We start from the raw sequence: 20,797 nt of genomic DNA, 5'->3' as shown, positions 1-20,797 counted from the left end.
GTACAACCAAATTAAGTCTTCCATTAAGTGAAGAGTCACTGTGTAGGGGGAATGCGCACATCGTATGTGGTCCAACAACTAGTAGTATTACTGTATTAGTAAAGGTGAATAGGTGATAACTGCATCCTTTGGAATGGGTCATGTCCCGTTGACAAATTGTTTTATACGAGTTGGATTTGGTTAGATTATATTCGAGTCAATTGTAAATAGTTTACATACAAAAATCATGAAATATCATATACTCCCTCCATTATTTAATTTTAATCGTAAAAATGTTTTAACATGTTCAATGCTCAACTTTAACTCTTGTTATATTTGACTATCTATAACTCTGTAGCAAATATTTTTAAGTTTTGAAGTTTAGAACCTATACATTGAGTCTAATCTAATAATCATTTCGGATGTTATAATTTGTTTCTAATATTATTCTCTCTGTCTCTAAATCATATCTTGAGTTTATTTGTGAGACAATTACTGGGTCTAGATAGAAAAAAATTATAAAAGACATTCCCACAATCATGAATAGTACAAACGTGATATTATGAAAGAATGGAGGTTGTATAAATCAATGCAGAATGCTGCGGCTGCCTGCCAACAGCATTAGGCCTCCTTTCTTTTTGGAGCCATCCACCAGGCCAATAATTATTAGCAGTTCACTGTTATTACCATTACAGTTAACTATAACCTCTTTTACAACAATTTAAACTTCCTTTGATGTGAACTCTCCCTCTTTCTGGTACCCTTGAACCCAATAAAATTGCACCAGCTAATATTTCTAATACAAAAGAGTCTTATTTCAGCCACAATTGCTGTCTTTTTCTCTCTGGATCCTTCTCCTCCCTTTATACACGAGATCTACCTGGGCCATATGCTCATATATGCTTCCTTTCCATTTCTGGTTGGGTCACAAGATGTTTCTTTTTCAATTTTCTCATCAATCTGTGGATTGCGCACCACTTCCGTTGTCATTACTTATAATGTACAGACGTTTAAGAATATATATATATATATATATATATAAGATTCAGAAACAGGTATACCCTTCCAAACATAGCTTACCAGCTTGCAAAAGTAAAAATAAATTAGAACACTTCTTTTACTACAAAAAAAAAACTTCTGAATCTTGAGCATAAAGAATAATTTTGACTCTAGAGCACGCGCATACTGAAGCATGTGGGTGTGGCTTTCCTGTATAAGAACATTCTTCAAGCGTTTTTGCACAGTTGAGCTGAGAATTGATCATGGTAGCAGCTATGACAGCGTTTTTTTCCAATGATATTTTACCGTCTCTTGGAGCTCGAATCAACCAAGCTGTCAAGCTCAATAAATATGTCATCTCACCATTCAATCCTCGCTACAGGTGAGATAACAAAGTAGGATTAAACATTAAAGCATACACTCTACTCTATCAAGGTTTTTAGGAATTCAACTGACATAACATACTTCACTGCTGTCATCTTTCTGTAAATTCTATCAAAGTTGAGAGTAAAGTGAAAAGGTTCAAACTTTCAGGGCATGGGAGATGCTGCTAATAATCCTGGTTGTGTATTCAGCATGGATCTGTCCATTTGAGTTTGCATTCCTCGTATACAAACAGGATGCACTCTTCATCATTGATCACATCGTGAATGGCTTTTTCGCAATTGATATAGTTCTCACCTTCTTTGTTGCATATATTGATCGTACAACTTACTTACTAATTGATGATCATAAAAAAATTGCAATCAGGTTAGTATAAAAGTATGCAGCAGTTCGGGTTCCATCCGTTTTAGATACTAAAGTTGGACTTAAAGTTAACTAATTTTTTTGTATAGGTACCTGTCAACTTGGTTTATTTTTGATGTCTGTTCGACAGCACCACTTCAGATGCTTAGCCTTCTCTTTACGGACCACAACGGTGGACTAGGTTTTAAAGCACTTAACATGCTTCGACTCTGGAGACTTCGGAGGGTCAGCTCCCTCTTTGCAAGGTCTGTAATCAAACTCAAAATTAACTGATGAAGTAAAACTCTGGATTAGACGACAGTCTTACAGTACTCCGTAATTTTTTGCAAGAGTACTAGGTTGATTTGAGTTTTTAAGGAAAACTTTTAGTAATGACTTTTTACGTTTCTGAAGGGTAACTTTATACCATCTTATACTTTGTATATGATTACTATGAGACGGTTTCACCTAAGACTTGCTAGGATTGTTAATTATCCCCAGGCTCGAGAAAGATATCCACTTCAACTACTTTTGGACCCGTTGCACCAAACTTGTCGCAGTAAGCCATCATGAACTTCGCTTACCATTTCTGTAGTCAACTTTATTGTAATAATTGTTAACTTTAATAAGTGGTATATTTTCTTTTGACTTCTATTGAATTACAGGTAACACTATTTGCTGTTCATTATGCTGGATGCTTCTATTACCTGATAGCAGACAAATACCCTGATCCATCAAAAACTTGGATTGGTGCAGTGAACCCGAACTTTAAATCACAGGGCGTATGGAAGAGATACATTGCTTCACTTTACTGGTCTATTGTGACACTAACAACCACTGGCTATGGTGACCTGCATGCTGAAAACACTATCGAGATGCTGTTTGACATCTTCTACATGCTATTCAATCTAGGACTCACGTCGTACATCATTGGAAACATGACAAACCTTGTTGTTCACTGGACAAGTCGCACCAGAAATTTTGTGAGTGGCTCAATAAGGCTAGATATATAAGATTTCATTAGAATTAGAGCAAATGAACAAGTGCTCATGTTTAATGGTTCTGCAGAGAGATACAGTCAGAGCTTGTACAGAATTCGCAGCACGCAATCAACTTCCTCCTAGAATACAGGACCAAATGCTATCACATGTATGTCTGAAGTTCAAAACTGAAGGGTTAAAACAGCAGCAGACCTTAAACAGTCTTCCCAAAGCTCTCCGATCCAGCATTGCACAATATCTTTTCTTTCCTGTTGTTCAGAAAGTCCAACTTTTCTGTGGAGTTTCTCAAAAATTTCTCTTACAACTGGTAAGACCTCTTCCAGCTTGACAAACTTTAAAGCTGATCTTATTTTCCAATCAGTATACATGCTTAATTTCTGCTGCACTCTTGTATACAGGTTTCTGAAATGGAGGCGGAATACTTTCCACCTAAAGAAGATGTGATTTTACAAAATGAAGCGCCAATGGATATATACATTCTCGTATCTGGTGCAGTGGTAAAGCTTTATTATTTCCAGCACTTTATGGCTAAATAATTAACTGTTAGCTACCTAACAGGCTAACAATTAATCAAATCATCAGAAAGACTTATAGACTTATGAAATGTTATCTTTTATTCAGGACATGGTGGCACACATTAATGGGCGTAATCAGGTAATTCTGCTGTCAATTTAACAGAGACAGTATGCAAGGAAATCAATTTTCAGTCTTAACTTCGAAAATTATACTTTGCACTCAGGTTGTTCAAAAGCTACTTGAAGGGGAAATATTTGGAGAGATAGGGGTTCTATGTAACAAGCCTCAACCATTCACTGTCCGGACTTCAGAACTGTCTCAGATATTAAGGTTAAATAGAACATCATTTACGAATATTATTCAAGCAAACAAAGCAGACGGACACATCATCATGAGCCATCTATTTACGGTGAGGAAGCCTAACCTATACCCCCTCCATTCTCATACAAGTAAATTCCAAGATTGTATGTTAAATTATACTTTGTAATAAATGGAATAAAAATCTGAGAGCTAATTTGTTAGTTAATACGGAATGGAGTAACAAACTTGGCCCTTGTTTAGATGAGAGTACCAATCTAGGTGTTTGCCTTTTTTATTCTGCAGAAACTAAATCATCTAGCAAACCAAGGTTTGTTGGAGCAGCAAGACATTGAGGAATATACTTTTGGGGAGCGGTTTAATAGCCAGCATAAATGTATTACATGCTTAAAATATGGAAGTGGACACCAATTTCCTGAAAATCCCTCCATGCACAAAGGATGGAATGCTACATACAAAGTGAAAACTCAAGAATATCATGATTCAGTCACATGTGGCATGGAGGCAGCATCAGAAAACTTGAGATCAAACAACTATATAGAACATCCTGGAGCAGCAATTACAAATGTTAACAAGATTAGAGTGATCATTCACATGCAGTCGCAAAGCGACAGTAGTATGGAAGGGAAACAGTTTGGCAAACTGATAGTCCTGCCAGATAGCATTGAAGATCTGTTCAATATTGCAGGTACCAGTCAGTCCCTACTCATTGACAATCAAGCGAACCTCATCTTTTCCTTTAACATTATTCGAATACTTGATTGTGTCTTTCTGATGACAAATTCTACCCTTGTGAACTGCAGGCCAGAAGTTCGGGCAATGCTTCACAAAAATTATCAGTACAGAAAATGCAGAAGTAGAAGACATTGGTGTGATCAGAGATGGAGACCATCTAATTTTCCTGCAATAACAGTGACAGTCAAAACAGTTGGATGTAATTTAGTGGTACAGGTAGAGTGCAGATTTGTAAAGCAATGCAACTCTTTAGAGTTTAGACCTTCCATATAATTTTGAAAGGAGACTAACAATTAGTCCATTATAATTGGATTTAGTCGTTACACTCTTAATGTGTGTAATTTGAACTAGTAATGCGAAAATTCTTTTTTGTTTGGCAGCTGAGGCTCGTATAATCCGTACAGAGAGTACAAAGATTTACGAAGTATCATTAATCATTTATTTAAGAAATTTCCGACAGCTATGAATTTGAAGGACCATTGAAACTCGAAAGCAGGGTAGATTATACAATGAGGTATATCTGTCTATGAGGAACCACTTTCTGTTACTTTTATAGTTTCATTTTTTTATTTTTTTTTAGTTCCACCCAATTCACCCTTTGGGCTAATCCGGATTTGGGGAGCAGTTTTGGGTGGTTTAGTTCCAGTCCCCTCCCAATTGTTGTTACGCGGGATCGAACACGTGGCCCTCCTTACCAACTACAGTCTCAATCACCACAGCACCAACAGCCAATTGACATAGTTTCATTTATTAGTATGCCATGTTCGTTGTCGTGTTTCATGTCAAGTCCGTTTACCCAGTGGCAGGGTCCGGCCCAATAGTTATGTATTGTGGGCCTTATGACACAACATTCAAAAGGGTGGTCCAGCCAGGGTCCGAGCTCTCACATCTAACATGCTATCATGCCGTCTCGTCATTCTTTATTAATAAAAATGTGGCCCACACACGGCTTGACAACGTGTTTTTAAATGTTAAGGAAAACTATTTTAATTAGACCTTAATTCTCATGAATTTATTTTCCCATTGTGTGTTATGTGCGGGTCATATTATTTGGGAGTGGAGAAGAATGGATAAGGGAGTACTCAACCCAAGCACCCTCACTTTGTAAGACCTAATCCCAAACCTCTAAGCATTATTAAGTGAGTCATTGACCCGTTGTGCCACATACATGTTTTAGGCCTATCCTAGTGTTACATTTAATTGTTAGGTGCATACTTGGCTCTTCTAATCTAAAACCTCTAAGTCTGTAATTCCGTAACGTGTATTAGGATATGAATCCTTTTTTATCTGCAAAACTAAGACCAAAACTAGATTCACATTTAATCCAAATTCATTTTTTTGTTTAGGATATGAATCCAAATCCGCAAAATTAAGCCAAAACTAGATACATTAAATAACATTCATTTTTTGATCTGGGTCCACATGTTTTAAATTTCTACTACTTTATATAGAGTACTTGGTAGTCGGACCAAAATTACGAACTCTAGATCTCATAAATATTATTTTTATTGTAAGAATATCACTCTAATAGATTGAACCTTATTCAAACCAAAACAGCTCAATTGCCACTACTATCATATCGTATGAACCATAGCTAATACTCTATACAAATAGGGTGTTCATAATTCGGATTAAAAATGAAATTCAATCCAATTCAAACCGAATTTAATTCGGATCAGATTGAGATTTTTTGAAAATTTGAATTTTCGGATTGTATCGGATTGACCCTAATCGGATCCAAACTAAACCGAAAACCGAATTGTAAAACTAAGCATGTATGAATATGGACCCAAATATGAATTGTCTACTGTCTTAAGTTGTTGCTTGTTGTTGATATTTGGTGCATGGTGTTAATTAATATTGACTTGATGTTAACAATTTATTTTAATCATTGACTATTTTCAAGATTTGTATTAATATTAAGGCTTGGACAATTGTTAGTTTTGTAATTGCATTTTTTTTTTATTATTATATGAGTCTATTAGATGCTAAAAATTAATGTACTTTAATTCGGATCGGATTCAAATAACCGAATTTTAATTCGAACGAATCGGATCGGATTGAAATTATATTTCGGATCGGATTGGATTTGGCCTAAATCCAAACCGAAAACCGAACAGACACCTACGTACATATTTAAAACATGAATGTAGTCTTTTTAATTGCTACTTAATTAATAAAAGTCTTCCTATATCGGATTCTATAATGTTATAATCCGTAGAAACCAATCCAATATCTAGTCCACAACGAGTAAGAGATTCAGTTCTTAGTTCTCCCGACAAAATAAAGACAACATATTCAATTCAACATTCTACTATTGTTATTATTTCTCTGTTTCACAAATATTGCAACAAGGATAAAATTACGCATCTCAAAGCACATTTATATGTTAAATATCTTTAATTATGTAATAGTAAAAATTATAAAAAGTTGATGTTGTGAAAGTATTTTACGAGATAAATTAACAAGACCCCACATGACTATATTTTACTTTATGTATAAATCATAATTTGTGGTCAAACAAACATGATAAATAATACAAAAGTTCAGTGGTTACAATATTACTAGAACGGAAGACGTATAATTTAAGCGATCAAGCGCCGCAGATTAAATCACTAATATGAAATCATGAAAGTATTAGTTAAGTAGCTTTCTCAAAAAAAAAAAAAAAAAAGTATTAGTTAAGTAAATCAGACATAATCATCAATCAGAATCTTCTTGTATTGTTGTTAGATCCACAAATGTAACAGCGCAACATAATTTCATTTTACAACCTACTTTAAGTAATATGATAATAACAATAATGTACGACAATAATAATGGAGTATAGTAGCAAGTAGGATAATGACGACATAGTAAACAAAAATAATCATGATATAATTAAATCTTAATAAAACAAGATATTCCTCCTGTCAAGAAAAATAAAGCAAGATTTCCAAAAATAAATATCCAACAAAGCATCTTAAAAAAAGATACTTCCGTAAATAGTAATAAAGTCTCGTGGTTCACTCGTTTACGCGGAAAAAAACCTAACAGTTGAATGACGGAAAATGGGAAACAGCCGTTAGAGTGAGTGTGTAACTACCAACTCACCAAACGTGTGGGAAAGTTTACTTAATTAATAAGAGAAAAATAAATTAAAATAGAAAAGGGAAAGTCACTTGAGTAGTCAATTCTAAAAGCTACATTTTGTTGTCTTATGATCTAGAATTTCTAGAAGGGACGATAATGATTTTCAGTTTCATTTTTGGAAATTTAAGGAGGTGCAAACCGTGTGATTTCGGGAGTGTGTAAAAATGGTGAGTCATTGGTCTTACTCGCTAATAGGAGTGGTTTGTCATTGGTTCGTCATGGTCTAATTTGATTTTAGTCATTTATGGTCTAATTGGTGATATTTTTTATTTATTTTAATGATAAAACTAAAAGTTAATTATTGATTATTTAATCATTAAATGAGCAAAAATAATATTGGTGCGACATTTGTATCAGGTGCATATTAAAATTTCTAGTTTAGTACTTCTTAAACTATATGGTATAGTAAAGCGCTTAGTAATTAATGTTTTGTAAAGAAGTTTTATTTTCACTAGATAGCGGTGTGAGATTTTAAATGATTGTTGGATAAATTATAGGGATTGAAGGATAGGTGAACTTTACCGAACTGTTAAATAAATAGCAAATACAGATGTAAACTAAATAAATTATTGGATTGAACAATAGACGGAATAAATAAATAAATATGAACTGTAACTACAACACGAATGTTATTTTGAGAGTCTTGAAATATGGTTTAACCAAGCCTGTTCATTCTTTATTTTAACGTGCGATGGTTCTTGATCATTTGATACAGTTGACTATATATGACGATTGTTTAATTTAGTATGCAAATTGACCAACTTTGTCAATAACAATCAAAGCTAATGAGTTAAAGTTAGTCAAATGATATATTCACTAGGTTGAAGAGCCTAATTTGTTTTAGCATGTGAAAACATATAAAAAAGGGTAATAAGAAATTTCATCTAATTCATGTTGTCACACACTAGCTATCCTACCAATAAAAAAATAATAATAATAAAAAAAAAAAACCACATATTAGTTTTATTTGTTGTGGGACATTAAAAGTTACCCACCTATAAATAAGAACTTATCATAAAACAAGTAATACTTTGTATTATTTTAGCTTATTATTCATTTATTGTCATCTTGTATTGCGAGTCTGTTTTATACTCCTTCTATTTTTAAAATATTTTCTATCAATTGATGATATCAAGGTCATGTTACCGTTTTTCTTTATTTCATCGTCTATCCTAAATATAAAAGACCGCAATCGACCAATTCAACTCACTCGATACAACTTTAAAGTAATAGAAATAGAATCACGAATCAAAAAGGACAACGAGAGTATACGATTTTTGCCACGCGACCATGATGCCCATTTTCTATATGGACCTCAAATACAAACCAATACACAAATCTCTTAAATCTAGTGTTTGAAAATATTGGTTCTCAAATAATAAAACAAAAAAAGAAAGGGTCTAGGACCAACTCCAGCCTCTAACTACACATGGTCACCTAAGAGGCTAAGAATCATCCATTTCGAATATTATTTATAAATCAAAACTTTATGTAGCTTTCAAAGAAAAGTAAACTATCTTAAATTAATGATACAAGGACAAAGGTCCTACTAGTGCACAACATCACTCACTCTATCACCTTCATTTCTCTCATTCTCTATATCCTACTTCTTTAGCATGTGTCATCTAGCCGCAGCATAGCGTCAGTTTGTGTCATACTCTTTTCATTTCATTTTACTCGTTAAATTTTTAAAAGTTAAAAAATAAAAAATATACTTCCTATAAGAAGAAATGTAATTTAATATTTAGTTTCCCTCTAATTCAATGAACTTGATAAGTCTGTAATACATCCTTACACACAAACTATCAATATTTTTTTATTTATTTTTTAAAACCAACTACTACTAATATAATTGATCAGGGTGTTTAACATACTCTTTATAAATCTGTAATACATCCTTAGTTTACACACAAACTACCAATGAAAACCTCTTAAGTGATCATATAAATTTAGTGGTTCTAGAATGAAAAACTATTGTTATAGGATCATTTCAACCTCTAGTCTTTCATGAACACCTGATTAATCATATATCATTTCAGAATAGTATTTACCAAAAATCCAAAAATATAAGTAGCTTTCAACGAAAATAAAGTATCTTTATCTATGATGCAAGAGGCCCTATGAGATTTTGTCGTTTTGCGCGTTCATGTATTAATTACAGAGTAATATCTTTTATAAACCTCTAGTGCATTCACACACATAGATTATTGACAATAAAAATATGTAGTACTTTTGGTTGATCATCTAATTCTAGTAGTTGGAAATTTTGGTTACCGTATGTCCATATTATAAAACTTGTTGGTCCAAGATCAATTTACAACCTCTAGTTTTTGAGGTTTTCCCCTGATCACGTAAGTCATCCACTAGAATATATACTATTATCACTAAATTTTATGCAGCTTTTAAAGAAAAGAAAACATCTTAAAATATAATACAAGAGCTAGGTCTTACGAAAGCACAAAACTTACACATTTTTTACTCGGTATATTATTACTCTACTTTTAGAACGGAGTATATTGGAGCATGTTTTGATAGTTTATTTTGATTTAGATGATTTGAAAAAATGAATACTTTCTTCGATTTTTTAGTTGACCCGTTTCCCTTTTTTATTTTATAAGTTTCTTAATGTATAATTTCATTTCTCAAGTGAATTGCACTCCTTCAATTCATATATGTTTTTACCATAACTTAAACAACTTTAGGTTGATTTGTAGTGTGGTGGATAGGGATTATTATTATCTTATAACATCTTTTGACACACCTCTTTGAAATGTGTGCTTTAATGAAGTGTGGCAGCTAATAAGAAACAAAGGTGGTATAAAACTAAGATAAGTTAATACAAATTAAAGTAATTTTAGACAAGTAACTTAGATAATGTAAGTTAGACACACTTATAAGTTTAAACAAAATAAGTGTATCATATTCCCTTTGTCCCTATTTTTTTTTTTTGCTCCACTACCAAAAATTGGGTCAAATTTTGAAGACTTTGACCTTAATTTTTCATTGATCAACGAGAGATAATATATTCATGTGGGGTTTTGCTGAATTCGTCTTATTGTATATTTTATTAATATCAAGTTTTTATAATTTTACACGTATAAAAATAAAAGTTATATACGTTGCAAGACACGTCTTGAACACCGTGTAAAGTCTAATAAAGCAAAAAAATAGGAACAGAAAAAGTATCATATTATATAAGACAAGTTAAAAAAATTAATAAAACACACCAATAGTTAGTAACATATTATAAATCCGTCTCAAACAAAAAACGGTATTTTTTAACAACCGTAACGATCATGTCCATTTAACTTTTGAATAGATTTACTAATCTACTTACATAGATCGCCTATGAAAAAAGGTAAATTAATCTTTTAATAATTCTAGTGGTTGAAATAATGGATTCTGGAATAAAATGTCCAGAAACTTTTCCGGCCTCTAAATTCTCATGATCCTTAAAAACCATGCATCATCATGCATTGGGGAATATCTTTCATCAAAAAGTTCATACACCATTCAATGAAAATAAAAATATCCTACTCCATGATATGGAGTACAATAGTTCCTACCCACGAGTATGCAAAACAAACACACAGCAGGATAGCAAATTAGCAATATGTGCTCACATAACAGTCTCTAGTTCAACTCCTACGGTCCTACCCAAAAAAAAAAAAAGGGATTTTCTCTTTGAACCAATCAAATTAAAACACACCACCAATTAAAAAAAGGTTCCTTTATAAGGGGATATTTTACGATGTAGTCTATTGATATTTTATTTTTGTAGTCAAATAGTCACTCTTCAGATATTTTCTTGACTAAAAGACAGCTACTAAATAAGACAGCTACTCTTATTTGTCAGTGAAGAAAACTTTTTCCATCACTTTACGGCCCCACATAAATGAGGAATTTGTTAAAACATTTGACAAATGTCACTTGTTCACTTGATGTTCCCAATTTCAATGGCCCCACAACAAAATTTGCTAAAAAAACAAGGGTGCCATATCAAAAATTATTTGGAAGCCTTGCTAAAAAAATAAAAAATAAAAAATAACAACTCACAAAGCGATTACAAATTTACAATACGAAAATAGATGATCATCGACTTTTCTATCTATTTACACAATTTTCAAATCACTAATTATCCCACTCATACGAATCGTATCATATGTTTTTTAACTATTTGTTCCCGAAACATTTAGCTTATCATTAAATTATAATTGACCCATTCCTTCTTTTATTATTTTTAATTATTATTATTAATATTTATTACTTTATTATTTGCTGTTTGAGGAAAGATCCATCACTTTTCTTAGCTAGTTGTATATACGTATAAATAACACCCAATTACGGCTTTATGTTGTCCAACAATAACACAGAACAACTCCAAAAAAAGAACAGAAACACAAAAAATAGAAAGCTAGAGAAGAAAATAATAGTACTCGTATATACTCATCAAACAACTTATCCTCTATGAACATGTCGTACACTAACCAAGTATCTCCATCCGACGGCGGCATGAGCCCCAACTCCATTGAAGAAGAGGGGCTCATGCTCGCCTCTGCCTACCCGAAGAAACGGGCAGGCCGTAAGAAGTTTATGGAGACTCGACACCCCGTTTACCGTGGGATCCGGCAACGGAACAACGGTAAATGGGTGTGCGAGGTCCGTGAGCCTAACAAGAAGACCCGTATATGGCTCGGGACTTTTCCTACTGCCGAGATGGCTGCCAGAGCTCATGACGTGGCAGCAATGGCCCTCCGTGGTCGTTCCGGAGCTTGTCTCAACTTTGCTGACTCTGTTTGGCGGCTCCCTGTCCCTGCATCATCCGATACCAAGGACATTCAGCGTGCAGCCGCTGAGGCTGCCGAAGCATTCCGCCCTCAACCACCGCCTGCTGAAGAACAACAGGTGGTGGCTGAGAAGGCGGAAGAGGTGGCTCCATCGTCAACTACTACCACAATGAACAACATGAGTTTTAGTAATGAGAATGGGATGTATATGCATTACGATATGGAGTTCGAAACCCCGGGATTATTAGCTGATATGTACCATGGAATGGGGATGCTTCCGCCTCCAAATATGACTGGTTGGAATGAGACGACTTATGAAGACGATGATATGTCGAATGGAAGTGCTGACTTGCCATTATGGAGTCACTCTTTTTAGAAACTACTCCCTTCATTCTTATTCTTTTTAAGTGAATAAAGTTTTAGGATAATTTCAGATTCTATAAGAAGAAAGAAAAAAAATTTAAATTTTTGTATGTTAAAATTTAGAAGTAGAACAGAGTAGTAAGACTATTACTACTACTATGCTCGCATGATTTTTGGTTAGTTAGCCGTTACCGATTTTTTTGGTTGGTACAGGTGGTATGCAAGTATTGTTACCTTAGAGTGGGAAAATTTAAATAAAAATATAATATAAAATTTTAGAAATGTACTTTGTTAGTTGCTTTAGAGAAACAGAGCACAGCGAAGTGAGTAGTATTACCAAAAATAGAAGTATGTTTGTAAAGCGTAGTACTAAGAGCATGTAATACTTTCTTAATTGACGATGATTCGTCTTTTTATTGGTTAAATTGGTTGTATCTTGTCTAGCTTTAGGGAGTAGTACACTGTTGTCAAGGAAGATCATGTTCATATAAAAAAATAGGGAAATTTTAAAACAGAGCATGTTTAAATGTATGAGTTATTTATAATTTATGCTTGTTATGTTGTTAAACCTCATTTGGCTCAATATGTGATGGGATGGAAATACTACTTTAATTTGTTGTTTGTAATATGGTGTTATTAACGAGGAACAAGGATAGTAAATTTTGTCGTATGGATAAGATCATTGACTGTGTAGTATTTGTGTCACTGATAATTTACGGTTTTAATACAGTGGCACCGTATTTTTCCAATTTTTCTATAATTATGTGTCATATTTTATACCTAGAAAATATGATTGTTAGAATGAGAAAGATTTCTGAATTCAATACCGATGCACATGATAAAAAAAAATTTGTTTTTAAAAAATAATAATTATAAAAAGTAAAAAGAAGTAAAAAGTGAGATAGATAGATACTCCATAGATAATGGATAACCTTTGACATGTAAGCAAAAATTTATATATCCTCCAAGAGAACCAGCATAATTAGTTTGTCATAACTTATCTCATAAGTTATCAATATAACAAAACCACCAAGGATACACAAGTAGGCTAATACTTGGCTATACTATTTATTTTACTTGGCTGAAAATCAAGGGTTCATTTATCAATCATTCATAATGTAGCAAGTATATTCGCTACCAGTGAGACTAATAGAGCATTTTCATCCACAAATAAAACTTCACTTTTGAGCCCCACATTTCAAGCGAGTTTCAACCACATGTTCACACGTTAGTGGGCCTCACTCATATTACCTATTATCTTCATGTCAAGTGTCAACCCATATCACTCACGAATCTCACACTATCCATCCACTTTAAAAACCCAAACACCAAAACTTTTAAAAACAAAGAAAAGAAAAATAAATAAATAAATGCAAAAACCGCTTGTTAAGCTGTTATTCATCCATGGCAACTCCGCCGTCATCGCCGCCGTCACCGTCGTTGCTATTCTTACAAACTTCGAAACTTCTTAATTTTCACTCTCCTCTTAGGCCCAAGCCCAAGCCCAAATTCAAGGCCCATTTTAGCGGTAAAGCTTCGATTAAGCCTCCACCACCCGAGTTCGATTTCCGATCATCACAAATATTTTCAGATTCTCGGGCCGTTATTTCGGGGGCCCACCCGGAGCTATTGGATTTGGTTGATATGGGGAGTTTGGTTTTGGTCCAGAAGAATCAGTTTGGGCCTGTACCATCTTGGCGGGCTGAGTTTGTTGAGCCCGATGAGATTTGGTTGGTGGGTACTAGTCACATTGATGAGGGCTCGTCTTTGGATGTTGAGCGGGTTGTTCGGGCTATTCGGCCCGATAATGTCGTCGTTGAGCTTTGTCGTAGCAGGCAAGTCTTCTAGCTTTTGGTTATAAGACTTGAAAGTTTCGATGATTTTACTTTTTTTTGAATTTTAGTTAGATGTTGAATGGAAGTAGTTTGAGATTCTAACATTTTGTTACAAGAAATTGTTTTTTGGGCTCGGGGTGATATCGACGTGATTTGATTTTCAGTCCTCGGTTGTATTATTTTACCTACTCCGTACTAGCTAAGCTGATTGACATCCATGGCTAATTTTTGTGTGTGTTATTATGAATTTCTAATTAAGGTTTGTTATGGAAGTTAGAAATTTATCATATGAATGTATTGATTTCAAGTTTAAAAAGTAAAATCCAGAATTAGCAGGATTTACAACATGATAATTCTGGTAATATTGGAATAATTTTTTTTATTAATATCAATTTTTTCTTTTTTATTGTATGTGTGGAACTGTGGATGGTGGAGTTAATTATATGAGTTAGATCCTGTAAGGAGTGAACAAAAATCTGAAAATCAATTGAAACAAAAAGGGTGAAATTTGAATAATTACAAGCTGAATTAGCCTTAATCATAGATAATTTGGATATGTGTCTAGGGTAGCATAATAATTAATAAAACTTAGCATTGACGAAGCTTAATTATGAGATTGAGGTGTAGGAGCTGTATGTGATGATAACTCATTTGTGTGAATATGTTCATAGAAAAATTCCTGTTTGATTGAAAGATCGAAGTTCGGAGCCTTTTTCGAATTCAAGGGTATCCTAGAAAAATATGTGATAAATCTATTAGTAACATAAGCTTGTCTGTTGTCAAATTAACATATGAGGTTGTTCATTGAATTTTTTAGTATAGAGGCTTCATATTTCGAAAAAAGAGAGGGAGTCCGGCTTGTTTTACAAAAATTTATAATCCGTTTTATATTATTTGCGACGATTTGACATAAAGTGGTGAGTATGTAGAAACTAGAAAATTCCTAATTGTTGCAATTAATGTGAAACGGAGGTAGTGTATCGTAATTCGTAAGTGGTGTTTGTGTGCTCTCTTGTCTACACCGGAGTTATGTGAAGTTCAAGGGCATTACTCCGTATTTGGCTTTTTGAACCCTAGTATATGCTAATCTACCAAAATGTGTTTCAGCAAAGTTATAAAGAAGATTTTTAAAGGGTGTATTGTAATGCTTGAGAGCTGTATATTACTCGTAGTAGCTAAGTACACTAGAGTTGCAATACTAATATTTGTTAACACTCACTTAGGAGGATCTTTAGTTACCCCTAGATTCCACTCTATAGTCACCTCAGACATCCCATGTAAACGAGATCAAACATAAAATCAGATGTAGGAAAATGGCAAAAGGCAATTTCGTGAATTTTTCTTTGGACAAGTAAGACATGCGAATACATTTTTGCTATGATCGATGCTTCTTTCTATGATTCCATAAAGCATGGTAGTCCTGCGACATGATTGGAGCAGAATTCAAGTAGCTTGAATATTCAGATATAGGCGTCACATTGCACCAACAGAACCTGTATCAGCGATGATGACAGGTTGTTTTGGAGTTGCACCTTATTCTTTGAGTGACACTGTCCTGAATGATGCAGAAATTTTGATAAAGGCTCACCGGAGTACATGACAACTATTGTCTTAATTGACCTCAGAGGTTGTGCTCCAAGAAGGAACGTGTAGCATTTTATATATTTTAAGCTCTTTCCTAATTTCTAGATTCTTGTCAAGGCTCAAATTCCTGGACACTGCGACACGGAGACACTGTCCAGAATTTGGACATTATTCTGAGAATTAAGACATTCTAAATAAATTAATAAAATAAAATATGAAATTGATTTTATTAGGGAATTAGGGGCTCCGAACCCTATATATAATTTGGTTTGATATTAATACATCACTTTAAAGCCTTTTAATTTCATGCATTACAAACCACTTAAATGAAGGACCTCTTGTTGCTGTAATGGCAGTTTAATTTGATGTAGGTCTATCACTTTCTCATAAGCCAATCTTCTTTGCCCTCTGCCTCTCTCATCGTGCTTGTGGTTTATGGTGCTTAATTAATTTTTATATTGTAAGGCCAAGTGTTGGCTATGGAGTCGATACCCTTATCCTTGTCGTATCATATTGACATGGGTGTGGCACCAAAAATGCCAAGTTGGAGTATTATACAGTATAGAAATAAATGATCTTGGCTCCTGAGAATTAGGTGTTATCTTTTTAAAAGTATTCACTTGTAATATATATGAATATATGTGCGCTGTATAATCTTCATTCCATGGCTTAACCTTAATTATTACAGACTTTCATCTTCAGAGCTGGGATTATGTACTCCAGCAGCAATCAGCCAAAAGCGGAACTGAAGTCCAATATGTTTTCCTTAAGTGGTGCTGGATTTTTTGGTGCTGTTGGCCGTAGCATAAACTTGGGTAAGCCTGGTTTTACATCTTAATCTTATCTACGTATATGTGAAGTGTTCCTCATTTGAACTTGGTGGCGTTGTGGGCCTGTGTGGCTGATCAGTGTTTTTTTCTAACTTCTTATGATAGGGGGACAAACTGCTTTGGCATTAAGGCTATTGTTGGCCATCTTTTCATCTAAACTTTCTTCAGATGTTGACAGGCCTTTTGGAGATGAGGTAGCCAACTTGCAAAGGTTAACTTTAATTTAGATCCTGGAAGTCATCTGATTGACTGAGATAAAATATATTGTTTGCAGTTTCGTGCTGCTCGGATGGTGTCTGAAGAAATTGGTGCACAGATAGTGTTGGGGGATCGGCCCATTGAAATTACTGTAAGTCTTATGAAATTTCTAACCTGTAACTGCACATCTTGGTTTTGACAGTTTTAATTGCTGAGGCACTATTAGGCTCTTTTTGGGATTATGTTCTGTTTGTCATGTGTATATCTGAAGTCCTTATCTTATTGCAGCTTGAGAGGGCGTGGAATTCACTGAAATGGGCCGAAAAATTAAGCTTAGTGAGCTCAGTTATCCGTGGAATCACATCTTCATCCGAGACTTCCACAGCCAATGTGAAGGTCCTCGCTGCTTGATTGTTTTAATGTGGGCTAGATATTATTTTAAATTTTGTAGAATGACCCTTAACAAACAACATTCAAGCATCAGGATTATATGGCCATTCCCTTCATACTGTACTCTCTTATGACTATAGACCTCAAGTTTCTCGCTTAATTTTCCAGTTGTGATTGGTTACAGGAATCTGGTACTGATGACAACCCTTACCAGCTTTATGAGAAACTTAGCTCTGCTTACCCTTCCCTTGTACAGCCGCTTATACTTGAACGTGACACGGTAATGGTCTCATTTCTCTTAAGTTACTTTACTCACAAGAGTGCATCTTATAATCTGATTGTGAACTGAATTGTATTATTGTGCAATGAATAGCTTAATATTATGATCAATTCAAAGAACTGAGATATACTGATTATTCAAAGTTCTTTTTCTCTCTTTATATATTAACTCGAAAGTTCACATTTGCAGTACCTAGCATGGTCTCTAAAACGGAGTAAAGCCGTAACTAACTGTAAGAGAGTGGTGGGAGTGATAGGGAAGGGCCACTTGAATGGAGTGATATACGCGCTGATTTCAGACCTGGGAGATCTACGTTTTCGCGACTTAGCTGGGAATAGATCTGGTGCTAATGTTCCTAATGCTTGGATCAATAAAATTTTTAAAGATTTGGCAAGGGATACATTGATTGGTGTTCTTTTGTGGGCATTATATGAGCAACTGAAGTCTGGTTTCTGAGTAGGCTGATTCTGCAGTTTTACTTCCAATTATTGGGAGTACCCATTGTAATTGTATAGTACGAGTATATAATTTGGTTGTAACTCGTGTTCTCTTATTGTCGAACCCTATGTTGTCCACATATATATGGGTCATTTTGTATAGCTTAAAGAGGTATTCCTCTCATAAATTCATAATCATAGACTCTACTCATTGGATGGGCCATGATTTTCAATATGAGCTTGTTGAAACACTCACAATACCTCACGAATGTCAAAACATTTATTCTATGGAATTTGGTAATTATTATGAGTAGTTATATATATATATATATTTTTTTGTTCCTTTTTTTAGGAACACGATTAGGCAAGCTTATTATTGCAAATCATGCTCCACCAATGTCATAAGACTTTAGGGAAACGAGTTCCTACAAATTAACTCCGAACTACCATGGGTATTCCACCTTGCCACTAAATGAGCACCCGTATTGCCACTAAATTAGTTGATTGAAGAAAATTACTCCAACATATGATTCAACTTATATTATATATACGGAGTACCTTCTATTATCCACAACTACACAAGATTTAAGAAACGGTATATGTGGAACATACGTACTAAATATTCACTAAATAAGAACAAAAGGAGAGAGAAAAATGGAGCGATAACGGATAATCGTTAATATTAAATGTCCGGGTAGAATGTGATGCGTTTCTTGATTCGTTTAGTCTTAGGTTTAAACAAGCTTCACTCGTTTGTTTTAGCCTAAGGGTTCTAAATCTGATTTCAAGGCTTCACTCACCTTAAACTCGTGATTTAGGGGTTTTTGAGGATAGTTTGAATTGGCTTCACTCACTAATTAATCTAACCTCTTTTAAATCAGGTTTCACTCGCCTAATCTAAGGGTTTTTATGTTTAACTTCACTCGTCAAACACAAAGAAAACTTGGAAAGAAACGTTCTAAATTAACAAGCAATAAAGCTTTAATCAACAAAACAAAACTTGTATAATTCGAAGTTTACAATCTTTATTTATAGACTCAAAACTAATCCTAAACCTAATCAAATTAGAAGACTAATCCTAATTGAATTAGAATCCCATTTGACCTAGAAAACCTAAGAAAACCTAAACTTGATCCCGAAGTTCCTAATTCGGATATGACTAAACTAACTAAGTTTAATTCAACTTAGATTAGGTTATTCAATCCTCCTAAAACTCCTAGACACGCCTAAAAACCAAAGTCAAGTCCTAATCCACTTAGGAACTTACTTTGCTAAAAAAAAAGTCCTAATTCAAATAGGAACTCACTAGACCAAAACAATTCCTAATCAAAATAGAAATCCTAACGCTTAAAACAAGAAAAACCCTTTCAAGTGAAAGGTAAAAACTTGTAAGCCAAAATCTAATCTAAGAAACATTAAAGAAACGGACCAAAAACGGAAACCTTGAATGCTTCCTCATCAGAATGAATATTTGATGTGTGTGAAAGAAAACCTAAAATGGAAATTGAGCAATTAATATGAAAAAAATGGAGCAATTGGATGGAAATAAATGGAGAAATGCAAATGATATAGACGTGACTCGATCTCAGATTTTTGGTTATTATTCAATCTCTAAAACGCAAAGCAAAAAATAACTAGAAATTTAACATCCATTAGAATGTTTTACAAAATACATGCATGCTATTAAACTATTTTTTTTTTCTTAACTTAATTTTATTTCTAAATAAAATAATCAAGTTATTTTGTATTTAATTTACTAAAACTTATTTGAACTAATCTAAACATAGACCTTAATATAACGTATTCTTGTTGTCCTTATTAATTTTTTCGGAACTAATTTATTTATCATGAAATTGTCTAATACAAAGTATGAACTTATTCTTCTTGAAATTAAAAATAATTTGAAAACAACTAACTTTTATTATTTCAATAACAAAAGAAGAATCTCTTTAATTTAATTTAACCATTTATTACTCCACCATATATATGATTCAACCTATATACTTTATTTTTATATATATTTTTTAATACGCCAGTTGATAACCAGTACTAGATTAATTTAATAAAAAATGTAAAAGGTGGTAATTTGCAAATACTCACATGATAAGAAACAAACAAGAGAGAAAAAGTGGATTTATTTGAACATATTTTTTACCAACTAATCTTATATGGATTATGAACTAATTATTCCTGAAATAAATAAAAATAAGTTGAAAAGAATACAACTTTTACTATTTCAATAGAAATTTTTATTTTTTATATGCAGCTGCTGATTTGCACCAAAATACTCACGTGATAAGAAAAAAAGTGGAGTAACTATTGTTAATATTAAATGATTACTACCACCAAAAATAAATAAATTACATGACTAAGACAGTAGAATGAGTATAAATTGGCGTGTCTAAAAGAAGAAAATCAAAAATGGAAATTGAGCAATTAATTTAAAACATTTTTTTTTGACGAGAATTAATTTAAAACTTTAAAATAGACAAATGGTGAAATTAAAAATATTTGTAATAGTTGAAATGATATATATAAACATAATTCGATCTCAAATTTTTGGTACTATCCTCTAAAATTCGAACTAACAAGCTAGTTAAATTTATGTTTTTTTGAAGCAACAAGCTAAAGAAATTTAGCATCCACCTAAAGTCATATATATATATATATATATATAACATCATGCA

At 33.4% G+C, this 20,797-nt stretch overlaps 2 protein-coding genes and 1 pseudogene across 2 annotated transcripts; all 3 read left to right on the top strand.

Moving 5' to 3' along the window:
- The first annotated feature begins 1,035 nt into the window (after positions 1–1,035).
- On the top strand, positions 1,036–5,126 carry LOC110697116 (annotated as a pseudogene).
- A 6,552-nt stretch (positions 5,127–11,678) lies between these two features.
- Positions 11,679–12,797, top strand: LOC110697411 (dehydration-responsive element-binding protein 1A-like). The gene has a single exon (XM_021874788.1). The coding sequence runs from the start codon at positions 11,874–11,876 to the stop codon at positions 12,567–12,569; it is 696 nt and encodes a 231-aa protein (XP_021730480.1). The 5' UTR covers positions 11,679–11,873; the 3' UTR covers positions 12,570–12,797.
- Positions 12,798–13,628: 831 nt separating this feature from the next.
- LOC110697115 (traB domain-containing protein-like) lies at positions 13,629–18,414 on the top strand. Its single transcript, XM_021874457.1, has 7 exons — positions 13,629–14,391; positions 16,678–16,790; positions 16,911–16,999; positions 17,080–17,154; positions 17,292–17,399; positions 17,578–17,673; positions 17,863–18,414. The coding sequence occupies exons 1-7, from the start codon at positions 13,961–13,963 to the stop codon at positions 18,127–18,129; spliced, it is 1,179 nt and encodes a 392-aa protein (XP_021730149.1). The 5' UTR covers positions 13,629–13,960; the 3' UTR covers positions 18,130–18,414.
- Positions 18,415–20,797: the final 2,383 nt, after the last annotated feature.

The sequence above is a fragment of the Chenopodium quinoa genome, unplaced genomic scaffold (genome assembly GCF_001683475.1).
Source record: "Chenopodium quinoa cultivar QQ74 unplaced genomic scaffold, ASM168347v1, whole genome shotgun sequence".
In the NCBI taxonomy this organism is placed as follows: Eukaryota; Viridiplantae; Streptophyta; class Magnoliopsida; order Caryophyllales; family Amaranthaceae; genus Chenopodium; species Chenopodium quinoa.
Note: the sequence above shows the minus strand (reverse complement) of the source record. Positions and strands in the feature narration are given on the sequence as shown.